This window comes from Mustela putorius, unplaced genomic scaffold (assembly GCF_011764305.1).
Source record: "Mustela putorius furo isolate JIRA1106 unplaced genomic scaffold, ASM1176430v1.1 tig00003993_pilon_pilon_pilon, whole genome shotgun sequence".
Taxonomy (NCBI): domain Eukaryota; kingdom Metazoa; phylum Chordata; class Mammalia; order Carnivora; family Mustelidae; genus Mustela; species Mustela putorius.
In genome coordinates, this window is record NW_025422132.1 from 647,367 (window position 1) to 667,632 (window position 20,266).

Sequence of the window (20,266 nt, forward strand, 5' to 3'; positions counted from 1 at the left end):
CTGTGACTGGATCCCCAACAAAGGCAAACCAGACCAGAGGCTCCCTGCCTAGAGAGTCTGCTTTCTTCATCTCTGGCCTCCACGCACTGAGCCACGTACCTGGCATGCTGCATGCAGTAAATGTTTGCTGAAAGAACCAGAAGTCATAATACTGCCTCCCATCTGTACAGAGTATGGGTTCTTCATGAACTCTCTAAGGTAGACAAGGCAGCTTGTTTCTACTTCAGAGAGAGGACAATTTAGGCACAAATGAGGACAGGACTTAGCTATGTTCACCCTGCACATCGGGGATGCAGGAGTTCTACACCTGGGGCTTCTAGGCTTTCCTCCAGTCCTTCCATTACTCCAGTACCAACTGTGTTCACAGACATCTGCCGGGGCCATACTCTCTACAGGGGCTCAACACAGCTGTCTGCTGACTTACAATTCCGTCAGATTACATCTACACGGACTCATAGCTATGTTCCTCAGTGAAGGTCTCTAGAGAGAAGAGATAGTCGTTTTCCTCAGGCTCCGTTCCTTCAAATCACCTGCCAAAACTCTGGATCCACTCCTCACTCCACAGCGTGACTCTACCTGGGGGCCTTCTTACCATGACACTATGGTAGAAATAAATTCCCATCCTGTAGGGGTTTTTAAGATAAGCGCTAAAGAGGTCTGGAAGCAGTTCTTAAGGAACTGAACCAAACCATGAGTGGTTTATCGACAGCAAAGTTTCAGAGAGCTATTTTCTTCTATTTAACCCCTGTAGCTGGAAGGCAAGACTGGTCTACTTTTCCAGCCTCAAGGAGAAAATGAAGCATTGACTGAGAACCACATGAGACAAAATGCCTGGACAGCTTGAAGTGGGCATAAAAATGTGAAGTTACAACTCTGCGCAATTTATGTATTTCATTTGATTACTTTATAATTTGTTGTAGGTATATGGACCTGAGGGAGTATGTCCAAAAGAAAGTAAGTTTACTCTGCAGCCACAAAGCTCTCTCTCCCCACTCCTGCCTTAATAAGGTCTCCATGCAAAGAGTAAGAGAAAATCAGTGGACAAAAATAGTATCAGGGTGGAGACCTAGCAGGGGAAAGAACCAATTAGGAAGCTTTTGGGGGGGGGGGGCGTTTGCAAAATAACCTGCATCAACTATTTATCCAGAGGGTACACAGCTGGGCAAGATCCACTTCCAGAAGGTGGATTTGGCTTTGCCTCTAAGAGCTGTCTTTGATTATCTGCACTAGGTGCACAGCTCTGCCTATCAGATGCACACACAAGAAAGCTATTCTTCTACTAAACAGTCGGCCATACTGCCCTTGTAAATGAAAGCAAGCACACAGTTTTTGAGATCGTTGACACCACGGTGACAACTATGGGCACCCATCCAAGCAAGCTCATTGACACATAAGAGAGGAGACACTCTGCCAAATCCCTATACCGGTTCTTGCCTCTTCAGCGGAGAAGAGGGTTTAAAATGTGAAATAATGCCCATCACCCAATTATCCCTTCCCACGAATGAATGAATGGAAAAGTAAAATACAAAATAAAAGTATCAGCCCTTTAATTTGTGATAACAAATTCATTGCTTTAAAAATGTATTTTCACAAATATAAAATATTCTATTTTTGATATAAAATGAGTTTTCACTCCTCTAGCACGTGTGGTTAGGCAGAGGGTGATGGAAAATGCAAAGAAGCCAGTCGGGATTTAATGACTGGGCACGGATAACACGGACAAAGGTAACCAGCAGGACTGACTAGACAGCAGGCTTCCAACCAGACTCACAGTTTTGTGCCATTCTTCTGGCTCAGCAGGGTTCAGTAGCACCTTTCCTGGAGTCAAGTGGGAAGAAAGAGCTTCCTCCATCCCCCAACCCCCAAACAGGCCTCTAGGAAAAGTGAGATGCATTTCTCGGTAACTGCTCAAATCTCACAGAAGGCTGATCTTATCTGAGTTGAGAAAAGCTCAACTCTGACCCATAGTCTAGCTCTTAACTCACTGGGATCCCTGTGATCTTCGGTGGACTTTTCTAGAGTCCCTCAAGGGGAAAAAGGAAAAAGAGACAAATAAGAGACTACCTGTATATTACTGCTTGTCTTCCGATTCTGTTTCTCACAAAAATCCCCATGAAGAAAATGCCGAGGTGCACACTGTTTCCATGATTGTCCTGCAACAGATCAACAGAAGAGCAGTATGACCAAACAGATGACCAGGGATCCCGCAAAGCCAAGCCCCTGGGCTGCAGCACCTCTCCGCCGGGGGGCGTCACACCCCGTTTTCCTGCCCGTGGACGAATGAACCAGACAGCATCAGGTCAACGGGCAACTCAGCCCTGAAGTGACTCAGCCTGCTGCACAGCCCAGTGCGCCGTACACACACATATATATTATTTTCTTTTACCTCAAATTGTCACATTTTTCCTGTTCAAGGGAGAATTTCAGGATTTTCTCAGATCTGTTGGCAGTTAAGAGTTTCTCTTTCATGAACATCTATGAATACCTTTTTCACTTTGGTTTTTTTAAATCAAAATGGCACACGTCCATAGTTTGAATATGTATGCACATCACATGCATGTGATTACATGTGCCCTCGGTTTGCGGGACCCAGTGGATCCTTTGGAGCCTGTTAAAAGAAGCCAACAGCAGACCCAGCCCCACCATTTCCTCTCCCCAGAGACACCGACTTCCACTGCTTAACGCCCTTGTGGGTGTCTATTTGCATCCACGGTGCTTGGTGTTTCTTTTTTTTTCTTAAAGATTTTATTTATTTATTCGACAGAGAGAAAGAGAGAGAGATCACAAGCAGCCAGAGAGGCAGGCAGAGAAAGAAGAAGCAGGCTCACTGCTGAGCAGAGAGCCTGATGTGGGGCTCGATCCCAGGACCCTGAGACCATGACCTGAGTCAAAGGCAGAGGCTTAACCCACTGAACCACCTAGGCGCCCCTGCTTGGTCTTTTAATTTACAACCTCATGGTCCTCAGTCCTGGGATCCTTTCTCGAATTTCCTCTCTTCTTCTTTTGGAACACCCATTATTCAGATGTTGGACATCTGGGCCCAGTTTCTAATCTTATCTCCCACCTCCCACATTCCCTAACTTTGTTTTTTGGTGAGATTTTATCTTGTAACCTATTACCTCTCCCATTTCTGATATCATATTTTTAATTTCTGAGAGATCTTTTTTTTTTAATGTTCCTTTTTTTTTTTTTAAGATTTTGTTTATTTTTTGTCAGAGAGAGAGAGAGAGCACAAGCAGCAGGAGGGGCAGAGGAAGAAGGAGAAGCAGGTTCCCTGCTGAGAAGAGAGCCCAATGCGGGACTCGAACCCAGGATCCTGGGATCATGACCTTAGCCAAAGGCAGAGAGTTAACTGACTGAGCCACCCAGGTGCCCCTGAATGTTCTTTTTTTTTTTTTTTTTTAAAGATTTGATTTATTTATTTGACATAGAAAGAGAGATCACAAGTAGGCAGAGAGGCAGGCAGAGAGAGAGGGGGAAGCAGGCTCCCTGCTGAGCAGACAGCCCGATGCGACCCTGAGATCATGACCTGAGCCGAAGGCAAAGGCTTTAACCCACTGAGCCACCCAGGCACCCCTGAATGTTCCTTTTTAAAAGCAATCTATTCCTTTAAGGAGGAGAGATATTTTTGTCTTTTTATCTGGGAGACTCCGAGGACGATATTTCAGGCACGGGAGTTCTCCACCTTGCAGAGTCTCTGCACCTTCTAGGCTGCTTCGCTCCCTTTGCCCTGGTCTCTGTCATTCCTTGGGGGCCTGAAGGGTGATGCTCAGCCCTCTATTCATGCTACGGATCGGGTCGCTCAGCACTGGCTGGGAGCTCCCTGAGCACAGGAGGGGCGTGAGGACAGCAGAGCTGCGGGGCAGTCTGCTGGGCCCTGGGCTGAGGAAGCCCAGATGACTCGTCTTCACTCTGGTGTCCTGGTCCAGTCAGGTGTTTCCACCTCCTGCCTGGGGGAGCACAGCCTGCTGCCAGTGTGCCTGCAAGGAGAGCGGGGACAAGGCTTGCCATCCAGGGAGTAAACTGTCCCTCGGCCCCCCGCTTTTACCGGGGACATCCTCTTTGTGGAGTGAGCAGAGGGGCGTGCACAACTGGGCCCAAGATGGAAAAGAAGGATGTCTGTGTTCCCCAGAACACCTGATCCTATGCGAGACACGAAGACGGCAATGTCCCTCTGCAGGGACCTCTTCTCAACCCACTCAGCAAAGTGCGCATTAGAACAGGGCTCTGTGAACAGGGACAGAGAGAGGGCTGAACCACTGCTGGAGGCAAAGCAGAGAGAGGGTCAGGAGACAAGACGTGCGAAGGAAAACAAGTGCCTTGGGAGTCAGGAGAAGTTGCAAGTAAATCATACTGTAGAAAAATATGTGCGAGGGGGCGCCTGGGTGGCTCAGTTGTTAAGCATTTGCCTTCAGCTCAGGTTGTGATCCCAGGGACCTGGGATCGAGCCCTGCATCAGGCTCCTTGCTCAGCAGAGAGCCTGCTTCTCCCTCTCCCACTCTCCCGCTCTTCTCTTGCTGTCTCTGTCTCTGTCAAACAAATAAATAAAATATTTAAAATTGTATATATATAAAATTATATATGCATATTATTATGTGTATGTATATTATTACACATATATGTATATAATATGCATTATATAATATATAATTATACACACACATACATACACACACACACACACACATATATAAAGAAGCCAGGTAAAGTAGAGATGGGAAAGAAAATTCTGTGGAAATCCTTCCGGGGTACTTTGCCCTTAGATGGCTGGGTGCAGCAGTCTGCTGGTGATGGGACCGCGGGAGGAGTTCCCCAGGGCCAGGCAATGGCAAAAGCACAGGACGGATGCTCAGGCACTGTGTCTGTCAGAACTTAAAGGCTCCGAGTCAAACTCGGCGAAGGATGGAGGCTCCAAACACAAGCAGCCTCCCAGTGTCCATGGGCTCCGACAACATAGGAGCGACTGAGGCGACTGCCCTCCTCGGTGCGGAGGGGGAGGGGCGGGCCTGCCAGGGAGTGGACTGGTCCTCCTTCCACCTTGAAAAATTCTGAAGAACCATTCAGGGAAAAGCCCACGCTACGTGGAAATGTTCTTCCTTATGACACATCCACAGCAAGCTCCTTTGCTTCATTAAGTTGGTCAAGAAGGACCCGCACTAACCCAGAGGGGCTCCATCACTCCTCAGTCTGCCCCTCAACCCTCCCTGCCTGCAGGAGCACAGATCTCAGAGCTGACCACGGTCCCACCCCAACTGGCCCTGCTGCCCCGCCCACCATCCTCCGGTCTCTGGGAGTCACGTGGTCTGGAGGCGGTCCCCTGAGTCATGAACACATACGTGGGCAAAAAGACAACGCTGGCTACGTCACACTCCCTGGCAGTGAGTCAGCAGTGCCTGTCCGCCCACTCAGACCAAGGTATAGTATCCCCCTTGTGCTCTTCCCACTGAAGAACATACCAGAAAGTGCATCAGAAACAAGCACAGTGGGTTTCGACACTACTTCCACTGCCCCAACTTCCCACAGCACAGAAATCCTGAAAACAGCACAAGTAAATGAGCCCAACAACTAAACCTCCAACTTCCTGGGATGGACAAGGAACCTTGGGATGGGTTTTCTGGAAGTGAAGAAAAGTTTACCCTGATTTTTCAATGACCCAAAATATCATGACTATATATGGGCTGCTGAAATGTAAGTGGGATGCAGATGGCTTCATAAGGCATTACTGCAATGAAAATGGATTACAACCCTATGAAGGGCAGCCATTAGAGAAGCAAAAGAAAATTAAACAAATCTAAAAGAGAGTCATTTAGCCCTTTCCGCAAGCTGCGGCCACCCTGCTCGTTCTACTTGATGCGCATGGGCAGCTCTCATCAAGGCAAATTGCAAACGTGCAGCAGAGGGGGAACAGAACACTTATAAAACAGCCAGCGGAGCCACTTTGGAGGGAAATGTTTGTGCTAAAATCGCACCATCACCCAAATGGCTGAAATGTGCCAGTTGCTTTAGGTTTCTGATAAAACTCTGGCTTTTGTGAAGTTGGTCAGTAGAGAGAAGAAAATGAGTTTAGATTATGGGCTCAGCTCTATAAATGACCAAGCACCATGACCCCCACCCCCAACCACACCCACTTCAGGAGGTGGATTTGTTGCAAAAGATGTACTGTGCTGTAACAGTTTCCTAGGCACAGTTTCCAGAAGATTCTGAAGGGGATTCCAGAAGATTCCACAAGGCAAGCTCTATGGAGCTCGAGAAATAAAGTGTGATTGCATATAAGAAATTGTTTCTTTCTGCCTCACAAGCAATTATCCCCGTATCAGCTCAAATGAGAGAAAAGAGAATAAGCACGTAAAACCAGGGGTCAGGCATTTGCTTGTCCTGTTGCAAAACTGCCGGTGACTGTATAAATTCACAGTGCTGGATGGGCTGGTGTTTGGGACTCACTCAGATGGTGTATCACCAACAAGCTATTCTGCCCAAGACCATGGAAAACTTCAAAATCTCTTAGTTAAGGAAAAGTGTTTGTGGGACACCTGGGTGGCTCAGTTGTTAAAGCCTTTGCCTTGGGCTCAGGTCACAATCCCAGGGTCATGAGATCAAGCCCTGCATCAGGCTCCTTGCTCGGCAGAGAGCCTGCTTCTCCCTCTGCCTCCTACTCCCCCTGCGTATGCTCTCTCTCTCGGAGACAAAAAAAGTCTTAGAAAAAAAGAAAGAAAAATTGTTTGCATTCTAAAGTAATTTGGATTTGCCAACTAATGCCACGTAGTGACCAGGCAGCCAGGTCGTTCTGGCCTGCTGCCTGTCATTGCCGGCTCTCTGACCGCTGCACCATTGTGAGAAAGCTGAAGAACGAATGAGCCAGGGTCTGCTGGGTCTGCTACCTTCACAGAGAAGATCTCCTGTCCAAATCCATCCAAACGTTCCACTTCGTTGATGTACATGAGCTCAGCTTCTGCAGGCAGGATCCCGCTAAAATCACAACAGCATCAAAGAAGGAAACGGTTAGGGCCAACAAAGGCAGGAGAAGCTCCTACCCTCCTGATGGTGAAGTCCAGAGCTGTGGTTTAGCTCCAGTTCTGGGAAGAGCAAGCATCACCCAACTGTGAGGACAGGCTGCATTACTCAGTAATTCATTAACATAATCCCCACCAGCCTTTACTCAACGGGGAATAATCAGAGGAAGGTAAAGTGTTTAATTAAGAGCCACAGCCCTATAAACACTAATTATTCCTGACATCTCCGTGAATAAAGCTGCGTGCTTTAAAAAAATAATTAAAAAAAAAGTTATTTTTCTCCCACCTGGGGGGAAAAAACCTCCACTGTTAAGAAAAAAAGGGGTTAAAAGGAAAAAGTTTAGGAGGATGCTATTTGGGGAGCTCAGTGGTCAAGATGAGAGAGCCTGAGACACCTGCATAGGTCCTCTGTGGTCTGAAGGGGGCCTGTTTGTTCTCCATTGGTCCCAGAACGATGCTCTCCCTCTTGACCTTGACTTTCCCACCCAAAGCCCCTCTTCAGGTCTTCACACAGCTCAAGCGGCTCCCCAGCTATGGCAACAGAGCTTCAGGAAGGTCAGAGAGGCGAATTCTCCACGTGTGCGTGAGCTTGCTCGTGGTCAAGCAGAAAAGGAAAAAAAGGAAAAAAGAGGAAGAAAAAAAGAGAACAGGAGAAAGGGGCGGAAGGGCAACCGGCAGAGTTTTTGGATCTACCAGCGTCGGGGAGATAAGGGGCGGGGCGGGGGGCGCTGACTCAGCCAGGGGCCATGCTGGGAGCCATCGCCTCGGCTGGCCTTACCTGTGGGCTTTGTGTTCCTGGGCTACCTTCTGTGTGAGCTCCTCCAGAACCGCCTCTTCCAGGGCCAAATCCTATGGACACAGAAGCAGTTAGGGCCATTTACTCTTGTGCGTATAAACCTTAGGCGCTCTCTCCTCCAGAACACGTTCCTGAGCAGCCTCCCTTCCTCCATCTCCTCTGTGCTCCTTCAAGTCCAAGGCTGTCCACTGTAGGACCAGGGTCCACAGTGATTTCTGGGACAGGGCTCTCCACAGCAGCCTAGGCTCTCGGCTTATGACTAACATGCCTATTTCAAGGCACGGTTTCTGTCGCTGCCTACATTCTGCAGGGTCCGAGAGGAATGCTTTTTTCATTTACCTTCTGCCCTGTCTGCCCCTCAGACTCACTTTTATTGATATTGCTTTGTCAGTACTCATGTGGTCTTTTAAAAAATTTATTTATTAGAGAGAGAGAGAGAGCAGGGGGAGGGGCAGAGGGAGAGAGAGAATCTCAAGCAGACTCCCCGCTAAGCGTGGAGCCTGACATAGGCCTTGATCCAAGGACCCCAAGATTATGACCTGAACTGAAATCAATAGTCAGACACTCAATCAACTGAGCCACTCAGGCACCCCAGTACTTGCATTTTAACAATCAGGGTACAGGCACATGAATTTCCAGCCCCATTACCCTTTCAAAAGCTGAGTCTAGAAGGGGCCTGTGTCCCGCCTTTTCTGACTACCACCTTAGCATCCGTGAGCTAATTCAGAGCTACCTGAAGGCAGAGAAGGCTCATTCGGATGTTACTCGACAGCCTTGGGAGCAGAGGAGGCCATGCGGGCTGAAACTAGGGAGTTCTGTAAGGTCACAGTGCGTAGCTGAGCAGCTGCTTTCTCAGCCACCTGACTCCAGGCCTCTGGGACCCCTGGTGTGCTGGCTCCCAAGCGCTGAGAGCCAACCACCTACGCCTCTCCCCCACACCCCTTCAGTGACAGCGGGAGCACATCAGGGATTGTTAAACATAACACTGTCTAGGATGGAGAGATGATCTGAAGGCAAAATCCAAGACAGGGAGACCAGAGCAAATAGGCCCTGGGACCCTGACAGAGCTCCTCGCACCGCTGGTGGTAACTTGGGGGGGGCTCAAGCCAAGGGCCAGCTGCCTCGGATCCTCTGGGGAAGCAGCTTTCATGCGCCCTGCCCCAGGCGGATAAGCACTGCGGAGGACACCGATATGCACCATTTCCCTCTGAGCTCTAGACGGGCGGTCAGAAGGGGCTCAGCAATGTGTCCTGCTGAAGCCTTCTGAGGCTCATCGTAAACTTTGGGGGTGGGGGGCTGGGGGACAGTACCCCCAAAAAAGTCTACCTCAAAACTGCAATAAAGAGCCCATCACAAATCAGGAAAACATGAAAAATCAGGTTCTCCTAAAGCTGGGAAACAAGGGTGTGACTACATGCTGGAAATCCTACAGGTGGTCCAGAGCAACCTCAGAGAAGGTGCAGAACTCCTGGCCGCTCTGAGTCTCCATGCATTAACGGATGAATGTGCTGCTTCCTGTTCAGCCATCTGCTGACAGGACTCAAGCCCGTGGGAGGGGACACGCTCAGTTCTATGTCAGGGAACAAGGACCGCGTAGCCTAGAAATGGAGTCCCGTGTGCAGCACCCCTAGCTATGGAGCGGAGGTGATAACCCGCTACTAATTTTGCAAAGCTAATGAAAGATATGTGGCCATAGAAGAAAATAAAAACAGGTAAGCGAAGATCGGAAAGTGCTCCATGAAACCTCAGCTTCCCACTTTTAGAGAAGAGAAAGTCCCAAAGTGCCCCTCTGGTGTGTACACGATGCGAGCACCTCCGTCTGCGCCCCGGGGCCCCCGTGAGGTATGTGCCCCCGCCGCAGAGGACGCGCGCAGGAACGGCCGAGTGCGTGCCTGCACACAGCCGCACACCTGTGGAGGGCCCTGGGTACTTAACTTTGTTCTTTTCTCTGCTGCAGAAATGCCATTTGACAAATTCGGTTGCTTTATAAGATCAAACAAGGCCATTCATCCCATCTTCCCTCCCCCACCAAAGGAATGCATTCTTCTCTTTGAAAGCTCTAGTGGAACCAAGCAGAAAGTTTACAACCTTCCATGGCTCCCCACTGCCTGCTCAATTAGGTCAACACCTGCGTGGGGTATTTAGACCATTCTTCAGGGTGACCCAGCCTCCCCCCCTTCCAGACCTCTGATCTCCAGGGTTCAAGGCTTCGGGCAAACGCCTCCTCCTAACAGAATGCTTGTACGTCTCCTGACACACTCACAGCGACCCTTCCTGAAGAACCCCCTGCACCCAAGGCCCATCACATGGAGTGAAAGGTCACCCCGTCCTTCAGTGCCATCCCAGCTCCCCTTCCCTTGACAGGGCTCTCGCACTCCCCCCAAGCTGGATGGAAGCCGATGCCCTTCCACTGTGGGTGGGGCTCCTACGGCCCTCCCCAAGTCTGCCTACGGTCTGTCTCACACACTTGTCTGGATGCTCATCCCATCCTGTACCCTTGTCACCCTCCCTCTACCCCATGACAGGCACTTAAGGGCAAGCCGCTCTTCTCCACATCGCGGCTGGCCCGTCCCGGGGCTCTTACACAATGCGGGCTGACACGCGCTCCTCCACAGGAAGCGATCCAGAAACGCTCCCTGAACTGAACCCCATAAGCGACGTGTAAGTTTCCCATGATCAGACTGGCGTTTCCCCTGGTGCAGAGCTGGTTAATGATCGTTTTTACCCTCTGCCTGTCCTCTGCTTACATTTCAAAATGCATGCACTCTTGGTGCCTGAAAAACATGGTCTTGGGCATCCTTGAGCTTGTATACCAGAGACGGGACCGTCACGCTAATAGTAGGATGAGAAGGAAGCCAAGGACCAACACAAAGAATAAACACTGAGAATTCGCCATGTGCCCAGTTATGTCACTTGCACCCTCTCCGTTCACAACTGGGATAGGCATTCTTAGATGAAAAAATGGACACTTTGGGTAACTAATGAATTAAATTTTAAAACAAATGGGGCGCCTGGGTGGCTCAGTGGGTTAAGCTGCTGCCTTCAGCTCAGGTCATGATCTCTGAGTCCTGGGATCGAGTCCCGCATCGGGCTTTCTGCTCAGGAGAGAGCCTGCTTCCCTCTCTCTCTCTGCCTGCCTCTCCATCTACTTGTGATTTCTCTCTGTCAAATAAATAAATAAAATCTTTTAAAAAAAATTTTTTTAAACAAATGGAATTAAATAATAGCCCGAGTTTGCACAGCTGTTAAGTGGCCCCGCCAGGACATGGACACAGAATGCTTGGCTCCTGGAGCCTGAACCCCGTGACCGCAGGCCACAGTGTATCCAGGCTACGGCACGGGGTGGAGTGACGTGGCAGAAGGCTGGGAACATTCCAGATTCAGACATACACGCTGACAACACTGCTATCCAACAGGACTTTCTGCAATGATAGACATGTTCTGTATCTGAGTTTTCCGGTACAGTAGCTACTAGCCACATGTGGCTACTGACCATTTTTTTAAATGTATCTAATGCAACTGAGGAACTCAATTTTTAATTTCAACTTTAATTCACTTAAATTTGAATGTAAATAGCCACCTGTCAATATAAGTAGCTGAGGTCCCAAAGAGGGTATTTTTTAAAAATTTTTATTTATTTTTTTAAAGACTTATTTGAGAGAGGGAGAGGGATAGAGGGGAGGAGAAGAAAATCCTCAAGCAGATTCCTTGCTCAGAGCCCAGTGGAGAACAGTCTCATTCTGAAAAAGGCACGACATATAAAATAACTCCTTCCAGCCTTCAGATGGCACTTGGACCAGTCAAAGCATTGTAACATCTACAAACTCACAAAAAATTGTAAACAGCACCCATGCCTGGCCTCTGCCTAAAGGCTATGTGATTAAGACCTTTACGGAGAGAAAGTAGGGGGAAATGTAGAAAATTATCAACCCAATTCATTGCCTCCACTGACAAAAAATATACACTTTCTAAAACTCTAAGGTATGAGCTTCACTTTCCTCCCACTAAGCCCAGCGGGAAACCTCCCAATGACGGAGGTGAGCCTCTGAGACCATCTCCGTCAAGCCTGTGGGCACCAAACCCTACGAAGAGCTTCTCTGCTAGATAATATGTTGATCTCTTTGAATGAAGGTCGATCTGCTGGGTAGAATTAACAAGGCATGAAAACGACAGACCAATCAGGTAATACTGCCGTTTTCTTGAAGGGAAGAAGAGTAAGGACAGAGTTATTCATGAAAAACCCAGAGCTCTTACAGTATTTCCCCAAGCAATAAGAATTGAGATAAGTCTGCAGCCACTTAAGATCATTGCACACTCTGATGGGGAACAGTAAATGCAGCTCTGCTCATGCTAGGCTTGCAGGCCTGACCCGTTGTCGCCACTCTACTGGCTCCCATATGCCACAGCCTCCTGGATGCCAAGTTCCTCTCATTTTACTTCCAAATATCTCTTGCATTGCCATCTTATTTGTACTGTCACTCGTAACACCTAAATTACCTCTTTGCCAAGAGCACCACGCAGATTCTCATCTGACCTACTTTCCCAAATGATCTTAATGCTCTAATCCAGCTGTTCTCAAAGTGTGGGGTCTGCACATCCACCGACAGAGCCCAGGTGTTCTCAGGCCTGAGATGTTTCATCCTCGCTGCGGCCCCTCCCCTCTGCCACTCCGGAGCGACAGTCAGACTCATCGCTGACTTTCGCAATCACTCATGCCACCTTAGCCCTGCTCTCTCTCTCCGTCTAGATCATGCTTGGCTCCCTCTTGTCCGCCTGCTGCAATCCTGGCCACTCTTTGAGCTCCGACTCACACACCATTCCTCTTTAAACCTTCCCGACCCGCCCCCCAAGCGGATGTAACTTCGCCCCACGTAGAATCCCGACTGCCCTTCATTACACTCGGCCTGGCCTTCTGTTCCGCAAACTTCCTATTTACTCAACTACTCTGCGGCCTGCGCACCGTTTCTTAAATAACTTCACCCTCTGGGCGTTAGTTACCCAAGTTAGTGCTTTGAGCAAAACAGTCGATTAAAAAAACAAACAAACGAGGGGTGAATGATCAGGGTTTCTAAAATCAGAGCCAGGATGCTGCAGATGCTTTTCAAACATTTTAATCCTTCCTCATAACTCTTCTCATTTACCCCAAAGCTACCAAACACACACACACACACACACACACACACACACACACACATATACACACATACATATACACACACATTCCCCAGGGATTAAAACTTAGCCTCATTCCTAATTTAACCCAAGATTGGACATTTGACTTCATGGACTCATTCAGTGAATTTTTATGCAGGCAGACTTCATGCCGGACAACAGTGACAAGACAGAGAGGGTCCCCTGCTTCACGACTTTACAGCTGACATTCTAGCTGACAATCAATACTGAACATGTTTAGATACTGAAAGAATCCTGAAGTATATGCACATGAAAGGTGATTTAGCAGGAAGTCGTGGATGGCTGTCGTCTATCACACAGGTGGTTGAAGAACAGGAATGCCTCTTGGAGGAGGTGATATTTAAATCAAGACCTCAACGCCAAGTCTCTGAAAGATCTGGGGCAGAGCACTGAAGGTACAGGAAAACCAAGACGAAGGCTCTGGGATAGGAGCAAGCTTGATGTGTTCAGAAAGGAAGAGCACCAGGGCTCTGGAAAGTAGTGAAACTGGGGATCGGGGGTGGGGGGTGTTGAAGGGATGGGGAAGTGTCTTGAGGAGGTGGGAAAAAGCACATTTACTTTTCCAGTGTTTTTACAAAATGTGTCCCTACTTTATAAATGCATGGACTTGCTTCTCCAGGGACTATGTGTATGGAAAATCCTCTGAGATTTTCAAAGGCAAAACTTACACAACCAAAGAAGGTAGAAAATTAATTAAGAAAAAGGAAATTGCACTTACCATAGGAAATAGCACATATTCTCTGAGGAAATCTTGAGAATCAAACTGATTGTAGTCTCCAAAATCAGCTGAGAAGAAAGGGGGAGGGGAGGAGATGGAGTAAGTGAAATTAAAGATGGAATAAAATAAGAGTAAAATTACTGCCACATTTAGTATCCTACTTCATCCTTTTTCCACACTAGTAAATAAAAACAGTGCCATAATGCGTTTGATATCGTTACCACTTTTACTTAGCAATACTGTAAATATCAGCATGTAAGCGCAGTTACACAATTGTCTAGGGGGAAAAAAAAAACGGGGAAATTTGAAAGTGATCCCTAAGCTATTTTAAAAATTTGAAACAAACCTATACTTATGTTTTTGTTAAATATGCATCAACACATATCTTAAGAATATCTGCCAAGGGGACTTTTTAACTCAAGGTTAATTAAGAGAACTGAAGAGCCAAACCCATCTGCATCTTTTCATATATTTGCAGCTGGAAATTCCCACTGTAAATCACCCTTGGCAAGCAACCTTGCAAATTTTTACACCTCCCAAACAAGTTCCCATATTGCAAGATGCCAGAAATTCTGTTTTATCCTGTTTTCATCTCACGACGGTATGTCTGAGCACAAGCAAAAAACACAGTGAGTCCATATCGTCGATCTGGAAATGTCTTGCTTCTCATCCCACTGGCTCTCAAGAAGGAAAAAAAAAATCAAAACAGCATACAAACTTAATTTCATGTAAAAGATCTGGCATCTAACAGGAGAGATGGCATGCAGGAGTCTACACGGAAGGCCAGTGAAGAGATGTTGCTGAGAAGACAAGGCCGTACCTACTAAACTCATCACGTTAACATTAACATTCAAGACAGGTTGGTGGGGTGGAGGGAGAGGGTGGCTGGGGGATGGGCATTGGGGAAGGAATGTGCTATGGTGAGTGCTGTGAATTGTGTAAGCCTGATGATTCACAGACCTGTGCCCCGGGGCAAATACTACATTATATGTTAATAAAAATAATTAAACACACACACACAAAGACAGCAGAGAGCACATGTGCAGCTTGATTTCAAGTTTACTCATCAGTTATCTATATTTTATCTCAAGTTACAATTCTCCTGCTGGGTCTAACTATCCCATAAGTGTTCCCGGGAAAACCATTTTACAAACACTGTAGCTGGGGGAGATTCCCTCAGATCGAACAGCTAGCCTCAAGGACCCAGTGAAAAGGGAAGCCAGGCTACGTACACCAACTTCCCTCAGCCTGAAAGCTATCGCCAGGGTCTTCCGATATCCAGGATTTCAGTAATAAGCCCCATGACTGAAAAGTGAGAGGGGTAAAAAGACAGTAATAAAGTGAACAGAAGAGAAAGCTTTTTGAAAGGCCGAAGATCCACTGGACAGAGGGGATCTTCTCTTTTTCGTATTAAAGGTGCCTTCTCTGTTATTTTGATGATTTTTCTGCTCTGATGATTTAATCGTTTGGGGCACTCTTCCTTTCCCTTACGGTCTTTAAGTGAACAGATGGGATCCAACATACTTCGTGTATTTTCATCCACAAGGTAACAACAGCAGCCACTCGTATAGAATCGTACGTCCAACAAAAATTGCTAAACTGCTAATACCCTGGGATGAAAGAGATCAAGGGAAGCCTGCCTCTATAGACATTCCAGAACCCAAAAGGTTCAACTTCAGTTCAGAGTCTGGGATGGGAAGTTCAGCTCACAGCTTCTACAACAACAGTCCACACAGTAAGGACTTGGCGGCTGGCATTCCGTTTGGACGGGAACTGATTTTAAGGAAAAAGAATGACTATTGAAAAAATTACATTTTGATCTTCTTTTCAATACTGATTAAAGGCCATTAAGCCACCACTCAATAAAGAGTAATGTATACATCTATGTAAAAATCATGTATGTTACATAAAACTATGTAAAAGTACATGTAACAATTTAGAAAGATTTTAAAAATTGCTGTCTGATAAATCTAAGCAGGACAGACTGAAAGGCAAATGAACTCAACTCTTTTATTTGTTGCTTCATATCACAATCGTGCATTTTATTTTTATTTATTTATTTTTTAAAGTACTCTCCAAGCCCGCTTGGAGCCCAACACGGGTCTCGAACTCATGACCCTGAGATCAAGAATCAGATGCTTAACCGATTGAGCCGCCCTGGTACCCCTACAACGATGCATTTTAAACTTTTCTCTTTAACTGTGTGAGAATAAGTTATACTACAATGTTTAAAGCTATCACACTTGAAAACTGATGGGAAAGTCACAGTCATACCAGGAAGCCACAAAATATGACCACATGGGCAGTGCAATAATTCTGAGAAAATGTTCCACAAACCCTGAATGTAGCTTTAATTAAAGGCAGGATGAAAGCTGCTATTTCTCCAAATAAAACCAAAATTATACAAGCATGAACGATTTGCAAACAGCTTTCAGAAAGCCACCAGCCTGCCACCAAAAAAAAAAAAAAAAAATCACTATTTTGGCTTTTTTTTTCCCCTATTTTTGCATTTAACGTATCTTGGAATGAAAAGTAGAGTTACTAAGGGATCATTTAAGTAAACTCCGTTTTTTCCTCTGAGAGGCCAGCAACACCGCAGTCAGAGAGAAAATGGGATTCCCCATGGCGCCCGTCACCCTCCTTACCTTGCACAGCCAAGCCGGCCAGCCGGATCACCTGTTCCAACGTACACCGCAGCCGCCCTTCCAGCACGTCTTTTTTGACTTGCAGGTAATACTGATATCTGTCCATGGGAACAGAGAGACAAATAACCTTAAAAACACATACGTGGAATATGTTCCCACAAGATCAATGTGTCTAGATGTAAAACTCTGTGTACACAGCAGGACACACAGGTGATGCCGAGAAAGGTCAGCTCCATAAAAGACGGGAAGCGCCCTCTGCTGTGTTTATCTTCGTTTGATGTGGCAGGTGCCACAGCCCGGGCATTCTCGGTTCGAGAGCGTTCTCATCCAATCATCTCATTGTAAGTCCCCTGGATAAAACACCCGATAAGGACCAGTTCTTCCTAACAGAGACCGGGAAGGAAATGCTCTTCCACACCTAGACACCCAGGGCAGCACAGCTGCCAAACCTGCATCCAACAGCTGTGCGTTCCTAAAACCACTCTGGAAACACTCCGTTTTCTAAACTCAACAGTTTGGTGGGGTGGATCGCAAACAGGCCAGATAGTCTGGCATTCTGCTAGCAGAGAGGACAAAGCTCTTCAGAGCGAGGCTCACCCCACAGGTCTGGGACTCAACAAAAATCCAACCCGAGTACATCCTCAACCCAGCAGATGCAGAGAAACAGAGTGTGCCCTTGGGCAATGTCCCGGCTCAGAGAGGACCACTGTCCTCAGAAGCTAGGATGGTGTGCTGGGCTCTTAGGGTTACCTGAACATTTAGAAATCTCCTCACCCTGAACCTTTCTTCCTAGGACTCGCCTTCCCTTGACCATACTCTTAAAACCCAGTCTCCTCCAGAACAGACTTTTCCTAGCATTAATTCTTGGCGAATGCTGACAACCTTTCTGTTCCTGGTAACCGTTAACTCTACTTTTTCTAAACTAGGACATGGCAATCCAGGGAGCTCAAGAGTGATCCAAAACTCTACTCTGTTTTAGAGAGGGGCAGTCAGCACTGAGAGCTAATTACTGTCATCTCTACCTTGATATTATGGATGTCATTACATAGCAACCCAAAGTCTATTTGAGGGAAGGACTCAGGGTCTCTGACCCCTCCGTAGAGTCTCTACTTCCTCTCTCTTCTTGGGTCGACTGGACAGGGTACAGATGACCATGTCAGTCTCTGGTGGGACAAACCTATATTCCAATCAGAAGGACCAACGCTGAGTTATTTAAAAATTCCTTTTAGTAAAACTTAGTATGTAATAGAAAAACGACATGCTTTTCCTACTCCCGCCCCATCTTTCACCTAAAACTATCCATAATCATTTTGTAGTCTCCACTACTGAACCAGTAATTGTACCTCTGTCCATATGAATTGATTAAATCAGTTACAATGTATATAATAAGTATCTGTGCTGATTTTCAAAGACAAGTTCCCGGTATGTGTAGAGTAGCTTTGTGCCCACTCTGTGCTCTGAGATCAGCGGACACGGCTCTGTCTCACCTAGTTATTCTATCCTTAGCTGATTAGGGGCATCCTGGGTTCTAAATCCTGATATGTAAGAGCATGTGGCCAAAAGTCTTTTGCTGGTAATGAAGGAGCTGTGTTGCTGTTTCTGAAAATGAACAAACAATAAGGAGGAAATACTAGGCAGGATACTTTTAAAGACCCCCTGAAATTGAAGGCACGGCCTTTAAGGGGTAAGGGGGGGGGTGTCTTTGGGCAATCATCTTCCATGGAATGAAAGCAGAATCATAACCTGTCTCTCTATCAGTCACAGGAGATAATCAGAGTAAACAAAATATTTTGAAGTAATAATTGTGCATGAATTTAAAGAAACATCAAGAGTTAAGTCAAAATAGCAAAGACTCAAGAAATCTGGTTCGCTACCGTTAAAATATGTCTCGTGTTCTCTTCTGGTTCCCTTTCTTCACCTGATCACTAAAGTTAAGCCCCCAAGCTCAGGTGTATTCAAGCTCAATGTTTTCAAAATGTGTCGCCCAAGGTGAGTTAACACTACAGAAGTGTGTAGTCCCACGCACTCCCATAATACACGTGCTGCTTTTCTTCCATTCCAAGGGGGGACAGAGAACAACTTGGCCACATGGTGAGTGTTAAGGATCTCAGGTTCCATGTTTTTTTCTGGAGCTCCAAGAGCTCCAACAGAAATGGTTTACATTAGCACCTTCGCTTCAAGGTCTGTGCCCCCTGTCAACCACAAGCAAAGCTCAGCTTTTACAGCCTTACTTAAATAACAGATTTATGTCTGAAAGTATAATCTGATGCATACAATTGGTTCACTTCCTGGGAGAAAGCTCAGTAAAACCTGAATTAGGAGGAGAAACATGGGCTTCGGAAGTCTATGTCCCTTTCCACGTAGCACAGCACATTTCTTGCTTGTGTTCCCTCCCCTCAAGGTTCTCCCTCAGCACCGTCTGCCATGTTCTTTCCTTGTTCCCGGGCCTGGTTCTTGGTTTTCCTCTGGCACCTGTCTTGGGCCTCGGGGCCCGTTTTCAAGGAAAGAGTAAAAGCTCCACTCATTCGTGTAAGGTCACTTTCCCTTCAGAAGAGTGGGAACTACCCGTGAGCCTTTTATGGAAGATCTTTCATGCTTCCAAGCTCGCTGGTTCTTAGAACGGACAACGCCTCCTTGTGGAAACTGGTGCAGGGAAGGGAGGCCTAAGTCAGCAAAAGATCTTGTAAGTGTCAAGAGTTCATCGTGAAAACGGATAGATCATTGGAAGAACAGCCACTTAGAGTCTCAAGACCATACTTTCGAAAGTGGGAGAGAAGAAGAAGAAAAGAAAGATGAAGAAGTGTTACTTCAGTGTCTCCCCAGAGGATCCTGCTGTGACTTTCTTCAGAAAAGCGAAAGGATATCTAAACTAAATAAACAAAACAACTAAACAACAACAAAACCACAGAATTTCGAGATAGGAAGGAATCCTAAGTTTACTGAAGAAAGGGGCAAACGGAATCCTTGAAAAAGACAAACCAACCAACCAGAGCACCCAGTTTCAAGGTAGGAAAAAGTGGTCAAGTTCACCTACTCCTCTTAACCCTACAATGTCAAATCCCTTCTATATGCCATACACTCCTTGCCATCTTTTTTTTTTTTTTTTAAGATTTATTTTATTTTAGGGGCGCCTGGGTGGCTCAGTGGATTAAAGCCTCTGCCTTTCAGCTCAGGTTGTGATCTCAGGATCCTGGGATTGAGCCCCAGGCTCTCAGCTCAGCGGGGGGCCTGCTTCCCCCTCTCTCTCTGCCTGCCTTTCTGCCTACTTGTGATCGGTCAGGTAAATGGATAAAATCTTAAAAAAAAAAAAAAAAGATTTACTTTATTTTATTTATTTGAGAAAGAGAGAGAGCGAGCATGAGAGGGAAGAGATCAGAGGGAGAAACAGACTCCCCACTGAGCAGGGAGCCCGATGCGGGACTCGATCCCGGGACTCCAGGATCATGACCTGAGCCGAAGGCTGTTGCTTAATCAACTAAGCCACCCAGGTGTCCAGTCCTTGCCATTTTGAATGGACTTTTTAAAAGAATTATTTATTTAATTTAGAGAAAGGGGGGGCAGGGGGAAAGAGTATCCTCAAACAGACTCCCCACTGAGCGGAGAGCCCCTCAATCCCAGGACCCTGAGATCAACACCAGAGCCAAGATCAAGAGTCAGCCGCGTAACCAACTGAGCCAGCCAGGCGTGCCCTCTTGAGCAGTTCTGACTTATTTTCTGCTCTCCAAGTTCAGAAGAAACATGGATATTCACACTTATTAAGCACTTCCTGTATGCGGAAGTTGGTTTAATGCTGAGGGACATCCTGAAGAGGTTTACAACAGTCTCTGCCTTGCGAGGATAGTCGTCCCTTGAACCCCTGACGTCATGGTTCTGTCTCGCGCAGGTTATTAAGGGCTCCATTTTT

General features: G+C 46.8%; 1 protein-coding gene across 3 annotated transcripts in view; it reads right to left on the reverse strand.

Annotated features, from left to right (window-relative positions):
* PTPN14 (protein tyrosine phosphatase non-receptor type 14) overlaps positions 1 to 20,266 on the reverse strand; it is a 175,484-nt gene that overhangs the window by 40,515 nt on the left and 114,703 nt on the right. For all 3 annotated transcript variants that reach the window (XM_045071893.1, XM_045071894.1, XM_045071895.1), the window contains exons 4-8: positions 16,363 to 16,460; positions 13,718 to 13,785; positions 7,789 to 7,859; positions 6,879 to 6,966; positions 2,065 to 2,153 (exon numbers count right to left, since the gene is read on the reverse strand). In XM_045071893.1, the coding sequence (XP_044927828.1) occupies positions 2,065 to 2,153; positions 6,879 to 6,966; positions 7,789 to 7,859; positions 13,718 to 13,785; positions 16,363 to 16,460 (414 nt within the window). The remainder of the gene's footprint in view (positions 1 to 2,064; positions 2,154 to 6,878; positions 6,967 to 7,788; positions 7,860 to 13,717; positions 13,786 to 16,362; positions 16,461 to 20,266) is intronic.